Source organism: Bos grunniens, chromosome 9 (assembly GCF_055505025.1).
Source record: "Bos grunniens cultivar Pamir isolate PY7600 chromosome 9, Bosgru_T2T1.0, whole genome shotgun sequence".
NCBI lineage: Eukaryota > Metazoa > Chordata > Mammalia > Artiodactyla > Bovidae > Bos > Bos grunniens.
In genome coordinates, this window is record NC_141173.1 from 91877992 (window position 1) to 91897507 (window position 19516).

The following is a 19516-nucleotide window of genomic DNA, read 5'->3' on the forward strand; positions in this document are numbered from 1 at the left end:
AAAGAGTCAGACATGACTTAGTGACCAAACAACAAATAAACCAATGCTCCAAAGGCTGGTCTAGACAGCCAGCTGTACAAGAAAAGTGCCTAGAGAAGTTCAGTCTCTTACTCAGGAGCACCCTGGAATTCTCTGCAAAGTGCTATGGATGATTTATCCTAATCCCGGGATCCAGAATTACTGCTTGCAATGCCAATATTCCCACAAATGTCTTCACAATCTCAAACAAAATTATTTTATTTATTATTGATTAATAATTGCATGCTGTTTCACTTCTTAGACAACAATTGGGTTTTAAAATGCTATTTTTTAATAAGAAAATACAGGACATTTTTAAAATCTTAGTTTTCATGAGGAAACTATGTGCGTTATTAAATAAAATAATCAATAAGACATGTTTCTCCCCATTTTCTGTATAAGACATTTTTAATCATTGAAGAAGCTTAGTTAAAAAGCTGATTAGCTCTAAAATTCTTTTCTTTGAATTGCTTTTAAAGCACAAGCATGACATGGCAAAAAAGAGTTTAAAATGGCCACCAAAAGCCTGTAATTAGAAAGGAGTGAGTCAGCATATAAATCTTAAGCAACTTTAGTCAAAGTACATGAAAATACAAAAGTAATGCACAAATAATTTTAAATCCACTTATTTTTCATCCAAAATTTTTTCATCCAATTTTTCATCCATACTATCTCCCTTACATACATTTCTATTATTATATATAGCACACGTAACTAAAGATCGTTTCCTCCAGTAAATAACTGAGCAAGAACTATCCTAGTAAGATTAAATTTGAATTTCTACAACTGTTTTTACCCCTTCTTGTGTTTAATCTCTGACCTCTTCCTCTGCCTCTGCCCAATGAGCCACAATGTGCAGCGTTTGTTTCTACTTATTGCTTCTTTGATTTTTTTTAGTTGATTTTCCCCCATCTTTTGGATATAAAGGAACTGTACTTCTGAAAAGCGTTAAAATATAAGGACTATGGTGCTAAAATAATTTCCATGAGCTGCTTAAATCTGGGATGATAATATCTTCTCAGTTTCTCTCATATCTGATCCACCAATTGGTCTTAGAACTATGTTCAAAATCCAACCATTCCATCTCTCAACTACACCCTGACCCCAATCCTCACTTCTCACACTAGATGACTGAACACTTTTCCTTACATTTCTTTGCTTCTGGACTTTCTCCCTATGTCACAGGTCACTCCTACATGGCAGCCTGAGTGGTCCTTTCAAACTGGACATTGTTCACATCACTTCTCTGCTCAAAACACCCAAAGGCTGAGGAACTCAAAACATCAAAGTCCTTCAGTTCAGTTCAGTTCAGTCACTCAGTCGTGTCCAACTCTTTGCGACCCCGTGAATCGCAGCACGCCAGGCCTCCCTGTCCATCACCAACTCCCGGAGCTCACCCAGACTCACGTCCATCGAGTCAGTGATGCCATCCAGCCATCTCATCCTCTGTCGTCCCCTTCTCCTCCTGCCCCCAATCCCTCCCAGCATCAGAGTCTTTTCCAATGAGTCAACTCTTTGCATGAGGTGGCCGAAGTACTGGAGTTTCAGCTTTAGCATCATTTCTTCCAAAGAAATCCCAGGGCTGATCTCCTTCAGAATGGTCAGCAAAGTAATGTCTGCATTTTTTAATGTGCTGTCTATATTCGTCATAGGTTTCCTTCCAAGGAGCAAGCACCTTTTAATTGCATGGCTGCAGTCACCGTCTTCAGTGGTTTTGGAGCCCAAGAAAATAAACTCTGTCACTCCTTCCACTTTTTCCCCTTCTATCTGTCATGAAGTGATGGGATGGGATGCCATGAGCTTACTTTTCTTAATGCTGAGCTTATATGATGATAGTCTTACCTAATGTTATAGCAGGAGCCCAGGGAATGCTTGTTTCAATACAAATGGACTTAAGGATGGATGTGAGACCACTAAGTTAGGTCACTGAGATGGGAGCAGTGTTTAGAATGTTATTCCAAATGTCAATCAAATGTTATTCCTTAAAGTTCTAAGTTAAGCATTGTCTGGAAGACCACTAAGGCTAACATTATTTTTCTGAAGGAATGTATTAGAAATAGATAAATGTTGAACAGTTAGATTTTATGTTCCTTAGAAACAGAATGTGTTGCTGCTGCTCACATATATCCCAGGCAGATTTTGTTTTTGTTTTCTCTTGTTTCTGAAAAACAGACATGCTAGACACTTGGTTAAAATAACACTTAAGCTTTTTATTTAAACAGATGAAATTTTTGAGATTATGGTAACGTTTGTACAGAGCAAGAGCAAACATTTTTTGGCTGAATCCGGCATAGGCTAGTCATGACTGAGCTATCTAAGCCTAGACAAGTAAAGAAGACAAAATAAAACCAAACTCCCAAACACCCAAATCTTTCCCAAGTTCTTGTTTTATTTTTTTTAATTTTGTGGTAATGAACTTTCATTTTGGAATAATGAATTCATGAGTATAAAATAATTACTATTCTAGAAAATTATTTCAAAAATGATAAAATCTTGAATTAAAATTTTAATTCTATGTCCAATCATTTTGATTTCTATAAACAGTAAGATTTCAGCACCAGACCAGTTTGGACCTATGCTTCTCATGGGTGAAACCACATTTCACAAAGAGCATAAGGAATATTACAGGGTCTTTGAGTAAATAAGAGATTTCTGTTCATGTTTATTCTTCTTGAGAAGGCCCCACAGGATGGATAATGGAAAGGACATCCATTTATTTACAGAGAAATTAAAAAGGGAAAGCTTTTTGGCAGGCTTAAGATAGATGGGACTCTGTAGGTTTCACTTTGGAAGATCCTTTGTGAAAATCACCACCCATGATTTCTTGAAACCCACAAAACAGCAAAAAAGGAACTGACCTCATTATATTTCAAACTCATTAATTTTATATGATATAAAGTGATTTAAAAGCTCAAAGATCATTAAAAATTTGTTACAAATATTTTTCAAGTTTAATTTTTAAAAAGCGTTGTCTGGTAACTTGACGCTGCTTAAATGCTTATTCAGGCTTCCCGGGTGGCTCAGTGGTAAAGAACCCGCCTGCCAGTGCAGGAGCTGTCAGATACTAGAGTTCGGTCCCTGGGTTGGGAAGATTCCCTGGAGGAGGGCATGGCCGTCCACTCCAGTTTCTTTGCCTGGAGAATTACATGAACAGAAGAGCCTGATGGGCTAAGTCCATAGGGTTGCAAAGAGTCGGACATGACCGAAGTGACTTTATCAGGCATATGCTTATTCATTCATTTAATATTTATTGAGAACCACTATCCTAAAGAGTACTTGGACAGCAAAGAGGTCCAATCAGTCAATGTTAAAGGAAATCAACCCTGAATATTCACTGGAAGGACTGATGCTGAAGGTGAAGCTCCAATACTTTGGCCACCTGATGAGAAGAGCCAACTCAATGGAAAAGACCCTGATGCTGGGAAAGAGTGAGGGCAAAAGGAGAAGGGGACAGCAGAGGATGAGACAGTCAGATAGCATCACCGACTGAACGAACATGAATTTGAGCAAACTCTGGGAGATGGTGAAGGACAGGGAAGCCTGGCATGCTGCAGTCCATGGGGTCACAAAGAGTCAGACACGATTTAGTGACTGAACAACACGACAAATCATCATATAATGCAACTCAGCCATGATCCTTCATCTAAGATGACAATGTGGTTGCTTTTACATTCACCAAGTAGAGGTCTAGATCCCTTAAAAAGCTCTTTGTAAACTCCAATACTTTGGCCACCTGATGCAAAGAGCTGACTCATTTGAAAAGACCCTGATGCTGGGAAAGATTGAAGGCAGGAGGAGACAGAGGAGGAGAAGGGGACGACAGAGGATGAGATGGTTGGATGGCATCACTGACTCAATGGACATGAGTTTGAGTAAACCCCAGGAGTTGGTGATGGACAGGGAGGCCTGGCATGTTGCAGTCCATGAGGTCACAAAAAGTCGGACCCGACTGAGCGTCTGAACTGAACTGAATCTGTGATATAGTTTGCCATTTATAAAACTTAAAATCACAATATTTTAGAACTAAAATAATTCATATGAGATAGAGAAGGAGAGACACAGAGAGAAAGAGACAAAGACAAAAAGAAACTAAACAAAAATATAGGCTTCTCCATTAAGCCAACAAGGCTAACTTTAGAAGAGGATTCAGTCTACATCAAGGGAAAGCTAAGAATATATTAAGAAAGGCTATATTGTACATCTAGTTAAAAAATTGGTCTACATTTTACCATAGTCAACATTTAATTTTATTTATATCTTGCTTAACTTTGGCTAATCCTATTTAATAGAAATTTTAAATAAACATTCATTCAACAAATATTTACTTCTGGTCTTGACTGCTAGCCAAATAAATTAGAAATGTGACCATAATTCTCCACTGATAGCAAATAAAAGCAGTAGAGCTCATTATTTAAATGATATTAACACCTTTAACTCAGGAACTGGAAAAATGCAAATAAAGATTAAAAACCTTATCACACAAAATAGAAAATTCTGGCAGAAGAATTTTGGTCGGCAAAGGAGATGCTGTAACCTATGAGAACTTATAGTTACTGGGGTCTATGGATGGATGAGTGTCATGGTACTGTGGAAAAGTCATGTCCTGTAAAGTTAGAGGGGGTTTCCCAGGCAGCGCTAGTGGTCAAGAATCCCCCTGCCAAGGCTGGAGACGTAAGAGATGTGGGTTCCGTCCCTGGGTCGGAAGATCCCCTGGAGAAGGAAATGGCAACCCACTCCAGTATTCTTGCCTGGAGAATTCTATGGACAGAGGAGCCTGGTGGGCTACAGTCCATGGGGTCGCAAAGAGTCAGACACGACTGAGTGACTAACACTCACTTTCATAGTCTTAATGTCCATCAATAACCTGAACTTACACTGGATGCTTCCAAAGTTTCGAATCAAACGTGGACTGCTCTCTGGTGAACACACCGAATCATTCTATAGGCAGATTTAATGCTCTAACCCCACTCCTGGCTTCCAGCTCTCTTTCTGATTCTAAATTTCTCTTCATGGTCTTGCCTTTACCCCCTTTACATTCATTTTACATCACTATAGGGCCTGCACCTAGGAAAGGCATTTTCAATTCTTTCTGAGAACAAGTAGGGTATAAATAAATGTTATAAAATAAATCTTTGCCAGCATCGGCCTATTACCTAGAAGCCCTCTGCATTAGCATGAATCCTCTGGGCATAATACACTTGTAGGTCACAAACAAATGCACCAAATTTGTCATACTAATGGGTTGCTATGGCACCCCGGGAATTACACTTGCTTTTTGGCAATACCTTTATTTAGCCTGCTCTAAAAACGTATCAGTCAAGGTAGTTTCTACCCAGCTGGAAGGAATGACATCCATATGTTTGATCGATGAGCAACAGGCTAATTTGGTACCTACCGAAGGAGAGAGACTTTCTGCAGAGTGATGAAGGGGTGGTGTCTGGACCGCTATTTCAGGATCTTCCTGTTCACTCTCACTGTAGCATTCTAGAACAAAAAGGAAAATGCTGAATGTTTCAACGCTGTCATCACTTATTCCATAATGCATGAGCAGAGGTTTTTTTCCATCTGGCTATCGCAATTCCAATCCAATTCAGAAAGTCCTCATCTAGTGGGCTACCTGATACATAAGAGTTTCTCTCTGTTAGGGTTTCTGCCCTCAAAGAGTGTCCACTAGGCAGAAAGAGGACTAATCATAGCTCAGGGAAAATAAAACTAATTCCTCAAAAGAGCTGTGAGTCATACTCTAAGGGAGTATAAAATCAGCAGTGATTAACTTTGAGCATAGAAATCTTAATGAGCTGCAAATGGCAGGATAAGTAAACCACCAATGATGCACACAGAGTAATGTGAGTCCCAGGCGCCAAGTCTTCCGAGTTCCCTAAGGGACAGCGTGGAAAACAAAGCTGAAAGTTTGCTTGATGCCGTATCACAGAAGGCCTTACATAACAGGATAAGGAGGAGGGTTTTGTGTAGTTATTTTTGTGCTCACAATCTATAAAATACTGCAAATATACCATGAGAATTTATTTTATGGAAAAGAGGATCAAGAAGACGGTTAGGACACTGATTTCACACTATCATATTATACTTCTTTATTCTAAAACAAGTTGTCACTTTTCCATTTTTAAATTTAAGATTTTATGATTTTGCTCTCCAAAGAAATAACTCCCTACTTCTAACTCCTGAGTTTTATGTGGTCTGAGCATTTCAGAAATAGTGTCAGCTCTGTGACCCAGACACATAAAGACATCTTTCTTCTCAATATTAAGGAGCAACTGCATCATTAAGAAGAATTAGACTCCTGGAGCTTTTGAACACTGAAAGCTACAGACTGAGCTAAAAAGATGGCCTTTGTCCCAGTCTGACATTCAGGCTCCTGGTGCAAACTTAGGGTAATTAGTCTTGGCACACACCTGGTGAAAATACTAAAATATCAGAGAGGAAAGAGTGGGCTGAAAGTTATCTGCCTAGAGATCACGATGAGATCACACCGATGAGTAAGAATTCAGTAAGTGGGGCAATAAAACATTTGCATTGGCAATTGACTGCGATCTCCATGAAGCCTACAGCTGCTAATGTGTGGGTGAAGTGTGAAAAGCATTCTTAGCCAGCCCGGGAGGCTCTATTCCATGTTAGTGAGCCAGTGTGATTATGTCTGTCTCTACATATTTTCAGATAATTTTAAATAACAAGGTATGTTTCATTAGAACAAGGCTCTACATAGAACTTGACTTTGTATTTTCACCCTATTCTCAGATGCTTGTTAAAGTTTCAGAAATTGAAAATAGAACATACCTTCATCCTTTGAAGTGGATTCAGGATGGATTTCAGCTAATCCCAATTTGTTTAACCACCTAAAATTCAAATAGAAAATAGACGTTTGACCAGGGAGATTGGTCCCTCACCTAGTCACCCTTATCCTAGACCCCAGAGGAAGGTCTTGTATCAGACTTTATAACGAAATTAATCGTAGTGCTATATCAGTATAAATGTTTTCAGAAACAGCCTAAACATGTGTTATGGAAACCTAAGACCACTGGTTTCACACTATGATCCGTGTCATAAGCAATATGATACGAAATGAGGATAAGAAATGAGATGGCCCATTATACAGCTAGTTAAAGTGGGTAACTACATTAGATATTCTAAATATACAAACAAATATACATTTTGTAATTGCATATTTGAAATTCTTTCACAACCATCAAAATGAATTTCATAACTTGACCTTTAAAGTTCTCTTTAATTCTTAAAATGTAAGCTTACTTCACAAAAAGTGATGATGATCTATTTTTAAACCATGATCTTTATATCAATAAGGAAAAAGATCTGGCCAGAGTTTCACAGTTATTCCTAAGCTGGGGAAATTTTCAATTTCTTGAAAAATTTTATATAAGGTAAAACTGACAATGTCTCATTTTCCATTGACTTACCATTATTGGCAATGAATTTCAACTACACATCCATAATAAAAATAGAACTAGACAAACCTGAGGGAATGAACGCAAATGTGGCTTATGACTTCAGGCCAAGGGTTCAGTTAGAAATTTATTTTAATACACAAATTTTTAAAACACATAAAATGCATCTATTTCATATGTTCCTAGCTATATAACCTATTTGGACTGCAAGGAGATCCAACCAGTCCATTCTAAAGTAGATCAGTCCTGGGTGTTCATTGGAAGGACTGATGCTAAAGCTGAAACTCCAATACTTTGGCCACCCCATGTGAAGAGTTGACTCATTGGAAAAGACTCTGATGCTGGGAGGGATTGGGGGCAGGAGGAGAAGGGGACGACAGAGGATGAGATGGCTGGATGGCATCACCAACTCGATGGACATGAGTTTGAGTCCGGGAGTTGGTGATGGACAGGGAGGCCTGGCGTGCTGCAATTCATGGGGTCACAGAGAGTCGGACACGCCTGAGGGACTGAACTGAACTGATATAACCTATTTAAAGGAAAAATATTATTTGGGGACAGTGATAATCTAAATGACCTATTTCCCATTTCTTTCTACTTTTCTTTATTTTAAAAACATATTCCATAATACATATTAATCTTTTTTTGAAAAATAAGTAGCTGAAGTCAACTATCAACAAAATGACGATAATAATGCTATGCACTTATTGACTCACTTCGGACACGACTGAGCGACTGATCTGATCTGATCTGATCTGATGTTTTATTTTTGCTAGTCCAATAATGCGTCATAAACTATCCAGCTACACCCTCACCAAAGCATAAACACTGCATATTCCCAAATCTGCAATTGTCAACAAATTAGGAATCTTTACCCAGCCCTCAAATAAAATAGAACTTTCTATAAGAAGCAAGATGAGTTTCAGCCTCATTTAGGAAGTCCCCTTTTGTATCATGATAAACACGTGTCTCTAAGTGGCCACTTAAAACTAGACCAAGACCCAAGCCAAGATCATGCCAGAGGAACTGAAAAATGTTCATCAAGACTCAACTGCAAAATAAACAAAACAAAGAAATGGAAAATGACAAAAAGCTACAAATGGCTAATAAATATAAGGGAAAATTCTCAGCCTCAATAATATTTTAGAAAATGCATATTCAAGCACAAGCAAATATTGTTCACCCTGAGATTGGCAAAATTTTTAAATATTGCTAATTTCTAGATTTCAAGATAAACAGTCTCATCCTTTGTTGAGTTGACCCTAAAAAACTGGTACAGTCAATATCAAGCAGTTAATTGGATGATACTACCTGACCTGCCTCTTGAGAAACCTATACGCAGGTCAGGAAGCAACAGTTAGAACTGGACATGGAACAACAGACTGGTTCCAAATAGGAAAAGGAGTACATCAAGGTTGTATGTTGTAACCCTGCTTGTTTAACTTCTATGCAGAGTACATCATGAGAAACGCTGGGCTGGAAGAAGCACAAGCTGGAATCAAGATTGCCGGGAAAAATATCAATAACCTCAGATATGCAGATGACACCACCCTTATGGCAGAAAGTGAAGAGGAACTAAAAAGCCTCTTGATGAAAGTGAAAGAAGAGAGTGAAAAAGTTGGCTTAAAGCTCGACATTCAGAAAACGAAGATCATGGCATCTGGTCCCATCACTTCATGGGAAATAGATGGGGAAACAGTGTAAACTGTCAGACTTTATTTGTTGAGGCTCCAAAATCACTGCAGATGGTGATTGCAGCCATGAAATTAAAAGACGCTTGCTCCTTGGAAGGAAAGTTATGACCAACCTAGATAGCATATTGAAAAGCAGAGACATTACTTTGCCTCCATCCAGTCAAGGCTATGGTTTTTCCAGTGGTCATCTAGGGATGTGAGAGTTGGACTGTGAAGAAAGCTGAGCACCAAAGAATCGATGCTTTTGAACTGCGGTGTTGGAGAAGACTCTTGAGAGTTCCTTGGACTGCAAGGAGATCCAGCCAGTCCATCCTAAAGGAGATCAGTCCTGGCTGTTCATTGGAAGGACTGATGCTGAAGCTGAAACTCCAATACTTTGGCCACCTCATGTGAAGAGTTGACTCACTGGAAAAGACCCTGATGCTGGGAGGGACTGGGGACAGGAAGAGAAGGGGACAACAGAGGATGAGATGGCTGGATGGCATCACTGACTCGATGGACATGAGTTTGAGTGAAGTCCGGAAGTTGGTGATGGACAGGGAGGCCTGGCGTGCTATGATTCATGGGGTTGCAAAGAGTCGGACACGACTGAACGACTGAACTGAACTGAACTGAATTCAAAATATATTCATTCCCCTTCACCAAATAATTCTAATTCTAAATATCTATCCTTCAAAACACATCTTCATGTATATAAGAAATATGGAAGAATATTAATTCGATAGCCTTGCAATGACAAAAAAAAATGGATACAATAGAATTGTCCATTAACAGAAAAATGGATGAAGTATGGTAACAATTCCATCAGTACCATGTTATAAAGAAACTAATAAAAAGACTGCGGTTGGGTGAGGGAGCCTTGTCATGACCTGGAAAAATCCTAACATACTGTTAAGTAAAAAAAGCAAATACAAAACAAAGTGTTTATCCTGATTCAATGTGCTTCCTTTTTAAATTAATTTTCATTGTAATTGCTTTACAATGTTGTGTTGGTTTCTGCTGTATAGCAAAGTGAATCAGCTATACAGACACATATCCCCTCTTTTTTGTATTTCCTTCCCATTTAGGTCACCAGAGATCACTGAATAGAGCTCCCTGTACTATATGGTAGGTTCTCAATAGTTACCTACTTTATACATAGTAGTGTATTCATGTCATCAATGTGCTTCTAAAACCGTGTGCAGGACTTGATTTGCAAAGCAAAGCATCAGAGAGGATATAGTCTTATTGTGAAAAGTGGCTTAATGTTAGGGAGAGAAGTTAAATTGGGAAGTAAAGTTGGGGGGATGGGAGGTTTTTCATTTTACATACTTCTATATTACAAGACTTTTTTTTACAAGAATGTGTTTTACACATTACTCAACTAAACACTTAAAAATACATTTTTAAAAACTGATCAGGCAAAGCACAATGAATTTAATGGCTAACTAATCCCTAGTTTATTCCTGATTTCATAATTTTATAATTGCATTTGACTCCCCCCCCCAAAAAAAAGCATCTCAAAATGAAATAGACAAAATTCTTTAACATATCAATGCAAAAAAAAAATGATGGATTCAGAATGCCTGAATCAAGTAAAGACATTCCTAAGTTCCTTTTCAGAAATGAGCAGAACGGAAGAATACTGACAGTAAAGAAAAGATTCCTTTCAGCCCTCACTCAAAACTCTTCTCCCTGTAATTGACACTATCAGTTACTTGCTGGGAAAACTCGTGATTGTTCAGAATTTTGTTTGTTTTCTTTCTAGAACCTACAGGCTTAGAGTACCTTCTTTGCTAAGAACTTTTTTTTTTTTTTTAACATCTAGGCAGTAGAAAACTTTCTATTTGTAGCTAAATAGATAGATGCAAAAAGACTTATATTTATATAAAAGAAGACGACAGATGTTTCCTGGGAGTTTGTTGTATGTTAACTTGCTGTGAATGTGTGCGTTGAAGAAGTACAAGTGTTAAGAAATTGATGTACAAAATGAGAACATTCTTCCCACAAACACTGCCTGAGAAAGGCAGCTACCACCAGCCTTTGTTTAGAAACCAACTTTTACATTACCCTTAATTACTCACCCCTGCACTTGTAAATTGAGGGTCCCTGCAGAACACACAGTGTTTCTTAAACTTAATTACCTTTTCCTTCATGAGAAACGTCACCACCCAAAAAGGCAGTTTCTCAAGGAGGGGAACTTCTAAAACAGGCCCCATCTCTCCAAATACCACTCCCTTGTTCCCCAGCACCTCTGCGTCTCACTGATACCCAGAGGCATTATGTCCTGGCTCCAACACGCCTCATCAGTAAGAAAGGAAGTTCTTCAGTGGCTACTGAAGAGCAAATCTTTAAACATCCTCTGCCTAGTCTTGTGGGAGAAGGAGGAGGTTAACTAGCAATCCCAAAGGGATTCTGCATTGTTAGCTACTAGAAAAAATCATCTTCAGAATAATAAAGCTTGCTGCTGCTGCTAAGTCACTTCAGTCGTGTCCGACTCTGTGCGACCCCATAGACAGCAGCCCACCAGGCTCCCCCGTCCCTGGGATTCTTCAGGCAAGAACACTGGAGTGGGTTGCCATTGTCCTTCTCCAATGCGTGAAAGTGAAAAGTGAAAGTGAAGTCACTTAGTCGTGTCTGACTCATAGCGAACCCATGGTTTGCAGTCTACCAGGCTCCTCCATCCTCGGGGTTTTCCAGGCAAGAGTACCGGAGTGGGGTGCCATTGCTTTCTCCAAATAAAGCTTAATAATGATATTACAAATAAAAAATTATGATACATTCAGGCATAGACAAAATGAGCCATTTACTTATGAGTGGCCAGATAGACAATTTTTGTATATAAAAGTCACTGAGAGATTCAAAAATATGGGGCCAGGACACCTCACACTCAAATTTCAATTTATAATCTTATTTGTAAGCTGGAAAGATAAATGCTAAAATAATCTCAAGTAACACAGATCTTCACAGCATAGAAAGGCCCGAAGACTTTGGCTTTGATAACTGTGAAAGGCTTAGACTTAATAGTCAGATAGGCAGAGTGTGTAGCTAATGCTCATATAACTGTATTCCCCATTAGATAGATCACTTCAAAGGGAAGATGAATGGACCAGATATGTAAGCAAAACTGGAATAGTGGGAGAGCAAGAGCTAAATAACTCTGATGTGTGATTGAGAGAGCAAATTTGCCTGAAATAGAGGAGTTTCAGATAATCTTGTAAGGGTCTCACACTTTTAAAATGTGTTTCACCATGTAGCTAGAGAAATTCTCTAGGTAACAAAAGACTTTGTGTCATTGTTTTCCTGGTAAAGTCAGTCTTACTCTCCCCCTTGTTGGAGTGAACAGAACTACTTTGAAAGAACCAGCCCTGGGATGAACAGAAAGAATACAGAACGGAAGAAAGCTGGAGATACAGGAAGTTCGTGGGAGAAGCTAGGTACTGGCAGGAGCCTATAGGGGTGGGGAGAGGTGGCTGACGGGCAGCTCTATTTCACCACCAGTAAAGCTTAAAAAGGGCTTCCCTCGTGGCCCAGAAGGTAAGGAGTCCAACTGCAATGCAAGAGACCTGGGTTTGATCCTTGAGTCAGGAAGATTCACTGGAGAAGGGAATGCTACGCACTTCAGTATTCTTGACTGGAGAATTCCGTGGGCAGAGAAGCCTGGTGGGTTATAGTCCATGGGGTCACAAAGAGTTGGACACAACTGAGCAACTGAACTGAACTGAGACTTTGCTAATCAATAGGATTTAGAGTTACCAACGCAGATAAAAAGAGAAAAAAGAACTTTGACTGTCAAGTTTTTCATCTCCTCCTTTTGTGTTGTTGTGTTGTCTTCTAAGTCATATCTGACTTTTTGTGACCCCAGGCTATAGCACGCCAGGCTTCCCTGTTCTGCACTATCTCTCAGAGTTTACTCAAACTCATGTCCATTGAGTCAGTGATGCTATCTAACCATCTCATCCTCCTTTTGTGTATCTGCTCCTATTTTTCTCAGATGCTTGAGAAAGCCAGAGGGAAAAGCTAAAATCAAAAGAGGATAGAAACTATTTCTCCCTTTGTCCAAGGAAATAAAAGACTCGTTTGGAAGACTCGATTGTCAATACCTTGCTTTGTTATTTCTAACACAGGGTTTCCTAACTTTGTGTTAAAAAGCCATTCTGCCCTCATTTGAAGGTTTGTAATGGGAAGGTAAATGTAGGGAACAGATGAGAATGATTCTAGTGACAAAGGGCTTCTGTGAGGATACAGAGTAAGGTGCTCTGTGTGTGTGTGTGTGTGCATGTGTGTGTGTACTCTTGCTCATGCATGCTTAGTGAAAAGTAGTTTTTTTTTTCTTTAAGTTTCTTGAGCAACAGGCAAAAAAGAAATTACACAGAGCAAAAGGATAAAGTCATTATGTCTAAATTAATAGATATAATTAGATACAAAAATATAAATAGGTTAAACAATAAGCTCTATGAATGGAGATATTAAATCTGTATTCTTCATTTTTAATGCCCAAGATCTATTACAAGGGAGTACATCATAGATAATCCATACACATATTTTTAATTAATTAACTGAAAGCAATGAAACATTGACAATTCTGAGAATAGGACTTAATTAAACAGAACGCCCTCCAATGCCACAAGCACCTCAAATATATATAGTTTCATTCAAATAAGACCCACTGGGATCACACTGTAATATAAACCAGCAGGGGATGTTGCAAGGCAGGCAATGCTCTACCAGGATATTCCACTTAACCTGAGCAAACAGGAAATGAAGTTAGTGATATACATTTTTATATTAGAGGGACTCTGAACAAGACGTGCTGCAAAATGTTCAGGATGGAACATGGAGAGATGATAAACGTGAGTCACTATGAATCACACAGCACATACGAAGTCCTGCAGGGAGTTTCCATGTAGATTTCTGAAAGCTGTGGGACCTGTAACACAACTCTTGCAGGCTTTTCTCCCTGTGAGGCTAATTCTCACTTTCACATTTTCTTACAATGTCATCTGTCTTTTCCTTTCTCAGTCTAGTGTCTGAGTGCTTCCCTTAGAAGAACCCTACTACTTCTTCCTAAAACAGCCATTTTGATCTGTATAGTGCTCCAAAATGCTTCCAAATACTAGGAAAGAAAGCAGAAAGACTTTATAATCGCTAAGGAGTTTAGGCTGTAAAGCAGCAGAAACAAATGAAATGCACATATGCTTAAAATTCAGACACTTAACCAAAATAATCTGTAAAGATTATATCGAGTGATTTTTCTCTACTTACAGGTTCATTTCCTGCACATTCTCAGCAGCAAAATAAAAGGTCTTGATCTGTGGATGACTGATCTTAAAAGCGCTTGGAAGGAGAAAAGCACAGACACATGAGAAGTTAGAAATTAGTACAGTCAACAGTGCAGTCAACAGTAAAACAGTCAAATATATACATGGTAAGTTCATCTGATTTCTTTGTTAATTTACAAAAGCAGAATTTTTAATTACATTAAATATCTATTGTCTAATCTCTATTATATGTAGGGAGCAGAGGGTGAATTCATCACGTCAGGACTTTCAGACCAGGACTTAGTCTTGACTAATCAATAGTCTGTTCTTAAAACATATGAACATATTCTTTTATTTTCAATTGCTGTTTGTTATAGAGACAATAAACTAAAATATAAAGTGGTAGATGTGCAACTTCAAAGTACCCAGATCAACTCCAACAAGCAAAATATTTAAATTCAGATACTGCATTTATAGAAAAATAATTAAGTATAAAGTTTCTACACTGTGACAACACATCAAAAACATTAACCAAGCTATCCTCTATTGGTGAAGAAAAAATACAAGGCAGATTTTTGAGTTTAAAAGAAAAGTATAAAAACATCGACGATAACAAAGTATTTCCTCTTTACCATTTAGACAGGAAGTCCTGTAGTGTGGACCAGAGTTTTTGTACGTGACCGGTTTGGTCAAAACCACAAGAATCGACGCAACCTCATGCATCACTAGGTACTTTCTGATGCAGCTACATCACAATGGCACAGACTTAAAGCTCACAACAGGTTAATTTTTTTTTTTTTTAATAATCAGTTGCTGCTACTAGAAACACAGGTCAATAGGGAACTGCCCTTTTCTAACAAAACAGGAAGTGATGTCAAAAGCAGAACAAAGAATAAGTAAAAGATGAAAAAGACACATATACAAAATGAAGATGGATCCTGTTATGGGAAGAGCACTTGACTGGGAGTCTGGAGGCTGGGGACTCTGGCTCCCATTGCTTATCAAATCTCTTAGACTTTAAGTGTATCAGGGTGCAATCCCCAAGTCTAAGACAACTCAGAGAATTCAATTTCAGAATGCTACTGACAATTTCATGAACTAAGAAAAAGAAACTGGTCTCATATCATATCTGCTGCTCTTGTGAGTCCTATTTAACTAGCCATTCTCTTTACAAGGACACATTCTTGACATTTGATCACCCTGCCAGTCCTGGATGGCAGCTCGTTTCTCATTGGATCATGGACATGGTCATTAGCAGCATGCCCTGCCAGGGCTCCATGGGGTTTTAAAAACCATCTGCTTCACAAAGTGAAATTCCAGAAAACAAGAGGTTAAAAGCTTCTATTACTGTTTGGTGTGCCAAAACATAAAGTAAAAATTTTTAGACATTTGAATATCATCATCATGAACTTCTAAACCACCATATCACCTGAGGAGCTTATAAAAAGGCTGTTATCTTGGCCCCATTATGTTGTGGGAAATGATAGACAACTTACTGCTTTTTCTTGCATTCAGATGCTTTCTCTATTGTGAAATCAGGCAGGTTAACAAATCCATCAGCTTTTTCTGCCTGAAATAAACACACACCACAAATAGGAATAAATGCATCAATCCTAGCAGTTCGTTTATTGAGATCATATGTTGAACAGGGACAGAACAAGTGAAATGGAGGAGGATCAAAAGATACTTCTCTGAATCAGCATTGGACTTCCCCCGGACATACATTTTATAAGAGAAATTAATATTCTTCTAACAAAGCATCCAGAATCTTCTCTGAGAAGTAACATGACACAGTTTAGGGACAGCCAACGTGTGGCACAAGTAAGACCCACCCAACCCCTTCTTGTCTGTCTTCCTAGAAAACATCAGAGCTAACTGATCAGAGCTCTACTTCCTCTTGAGCCCATGGCCATCTTCAGTATCTTTCTCATCCTACTTCTCTAGTGAGCCGCAAGTATCTAAGGTGGAACCTAATTAGCATCACAGACACAGTCATTAACAGCATGCCCTATTACATGATGAACAGAGGCCTGATTTTGGAGTTAATTAAAATTGAGGTTCATATCATGGATCCACCACTTACTGGTTGTTATAGGATTTAAATAAGCTCGGAAAAATAAAACACTTAACAGATACTCAACAAACATTATTTTCTCTCTCAAGTTTAGTAAGTTCCCAGAGGGTTAAATCACAGAGCCATGTCTTGGAAAATCTCAGTTCCATAATCAATTCCTCGAGTTCTTTCTATAAAGGAAAGAGTGCACAGGAAAATGATACTTCTAAGGACATAAAACAAATGCCACTTTAAAACACCATTTAGAGGAGAATGGATACAGGTATATGTATGGCTGAGTTGCTCTGCTGAGCATCTGAAACTATCACAACATTGTTAATTGATTATACTCCAATGCAAAATAAAATGCTTTTTAAAAAGTGCATGTCAGTGTTTCAAATATAAATATTAAAAATCTTCTCAACAAATAATAAAAGATGTTGGGCATTTCAGCAGCTTAACCTAATTTATTCCAACCATTATTTAAAATCTAGTGAGTTTTGTACTGTACCTGATTCATTATGAAAGTTTTATATAAAAACTATGAGACTTCAAGATAAAAGATTAAACAATACCAAAAATTTTACAGGGAATATAATCATTGCTCTGCCTCTAAAAAGTTTCTTAGCCTTTATGAATAAAATTTAACTGACCCACAGGAGGCTAGATTGCTTGTCACAGATAGAACTCAAATCTTCCATCTACACTAGTATCTCTGAATGGAGAAATACAGTCCACAACATTAAACGTAGGTGAGTCTAGGATTTCCCTGGCAGTCCAGTGGTTAAGACTCCAAGTTCCCAATGCAGGGGGCATGGGTGGGAGAACTAAGATTCCACATGCTGCACCGCATGGCCAGAAAAACAAAGCAAAACGTAAATGAGTCAGTGGTTATTAGAGGATATGTAAAAATTGGTTTTGAAAACACAATTAAAGGCAGCTAGTTGTTAGGTCAGCACCTTGAGTGCTCATAGTTCATGTTTTCATCTGTGCTTCTTTCCCTTATCACCAACTAGGGTGTAACTTGCACTCTTTCTTCAGAAAAATTAAACTGTGAAACTTCCAATCTTAGGTCTGTTCCGTCTGTTCTCTCCTACGTGCACCAACTTAGCCAGACTCTTCACTCGAAGATCTTTCTTCTTATAAAACTCAAAACTCAATTCAAAGGATACTTCCTTCTTTAAAAGTTATATGTTTTTCCAATTAGACTTATTTATTTTTGGATGGGCTATTTAATCACTGGATGATGGTTTCACCAATACTATCTAAAGAGAATGTAAAGCATTTGAAGAGATTCAACTTTCTCTACAATGCACAATGCTTTTTTGTGGACTCTCAGCATTATATAAAAGTATACTATTTTTCATTTATTTAATTGAAGTATAATTGATTTATTTACAATATTGTGTTCATTTCTGCTGTATAGCTAAGTGATTCAGCTATTCAGCTTTTCCACTATGGTTCATCACAGAATATTGAATATAGTTCCCTGTGCTATATAGTAGGATCTCGCCGTTTATCCATCCTATATAATAAAAGTTTGCATCTGCCATCCCAAACTCCTAATGCAGCCCTCCCTCACCCATACTAAAAATTAGAGTTTAAAAAAAAATTACATTAGGCTCCAGAAATTCCAGTCTTATATACCCCAAAAGAAGTGAAAACAGGTGCTCAAATAAATACATGCGTGTTCACAGTAGCATTATTTCACAATAGTCAAAAAGCAGAAACAGTCTAAGGGTCCATCAACAGAGGAACAGATAGTGACCTATCCATACAATGGAATATTACTCTGTCATAAAAAACAAAGGAAGTACTGATAAGTACTCTAATGTGGATGAACCTTGAGAACATTATATAAAGGAAAAGAAGTGACACAAAACACTATATATTGCATAATTTCATTTATATGAAATAGCCAAAATAGGTAAATCCATAGAAACAGAAGACAGATTAGTGGTTGTCAGGGGCCATAAGCAGGAGGGGATAGGGAGCAACTGCTTAATGGGCATGAGTTTCCTTTGGGTTGTTGAAAATGTTTTAGAACTAGATAGAGGAAGTGGCTGCACATGTGAGGGTACCAAATACCGCTGAATTACTCATTAAAGTTGGGTAATCTCATGTGAGGACTTCCTTGGTGGCTCAGAGATAAAGAATCCACCTGCCAATGCAGGAGATGTGGGTTCAGTCCCTGGGTTGGGAAGATCCTCTGGAGAAGGAAATGGCAACCCACTCCAGTATTCTTGCCTGAAAAATTCCACAGACAGAGGAGCCTGGTGGGCACCCGTCCATGGGGTCGCAAAGAGCTGGACCTGACTTAGCAACTAAACAACAGTCTCATGTGAATTTTACCTCAATTAAAAAAATGCTATTTGGGGCTAGGGTATTTTAAAGTAAATTCCTACAATTACTTTAGAAAGAATAAAACAATTTATATTCACCATTTGTTTCTACTTCCTACCTTCATTGATTTCTACACCCACTAGTCCACAGAAAGAGTTGTTACCGAAAACCGCAATGATTTTCATGTTGCTAAATCCCATGTACCCTTTTTAGCCCTCAGTTACTTGAACTCTGGAAACTGACACTCCAGCCCACTCCCTCCCTCATGAAATGTCTCTTTTCTGACAATGCATTTCTGCAGCCTCCCCCTCTTCCCCATTTAACTGCTCCTTGCTTTCTTTCATAGGGTCTTCTTTCCCGCTCTGTTTCTTATGCCCCAGATTTCTAAGTACAAACTCACTCTCTTCTTATTCCAATACCCTCCACAGGGGATCATACGCACTTCCATGGCAGCGTGTATAACCACATTTGTACACACGTATCCAAAACCTATAGCCGCAAACTCCTTTCAGTCCTAGTGCGCCCATCCCAAGATCCAACTGCCTAATGTACCTATTCGATGAGTACTCCACAGGCTCCCTGTCATGGACCCAATATTTGTGTTCCCCCACATCCCAAATTCATATTTTGAAGCCCTAACCTGATGGTATTCTAAGTGGGGTCTTGGGGAAGTAGTTTGGTTTAGATGAAGTAATAAGGGTGAAACCCCTCTGATGGAATTAGTGCCCTTATAAAAAGATGAAGACA

At 38.5% G+C, this 19516-nt stretch overlaps 1 protein-coding gene across 24 annotated transcripts in view; it reads right to left on the reverse strand.

Moving 5' to 3' along the window:
* Window positions 1–19516, reverse strand: part of IPCEF1 (interaction protein for cytohesin exchange factors 1) — a 164461-nt gene that overhangs the window by 25651 nt on the left and 119294 nt on the right. For 21 of the 24 annotated variants that reach the window (XM_086318433.1, XM_086318422.1, XM_086318434.1 and 18 more), the window contains 4 exons: window positions 15870–15943; window positions 14378–14449; window positions 6814–6872; window positions 5414–5502 (listed from right to left, as the gene is read on the reverse strand). In XM_086318433.1, the coding sequence (XP_086174559.1) occupies window positions 5414–5502; window positions 6814–6872; window positions 14378–14449; window positions 15870–15943 (294 nt within the window). The remainder of the gene's footprint in view (window positions 1–5413; window positions 5503–6813; window positions 6873–14377; window positions 14450–15869; window positions 15944–19516) is intronic. The other 3 variants (XM_086318441.1, XM_086318442.1, XM_086318445.1) reach the window with 2 other exon arrangements.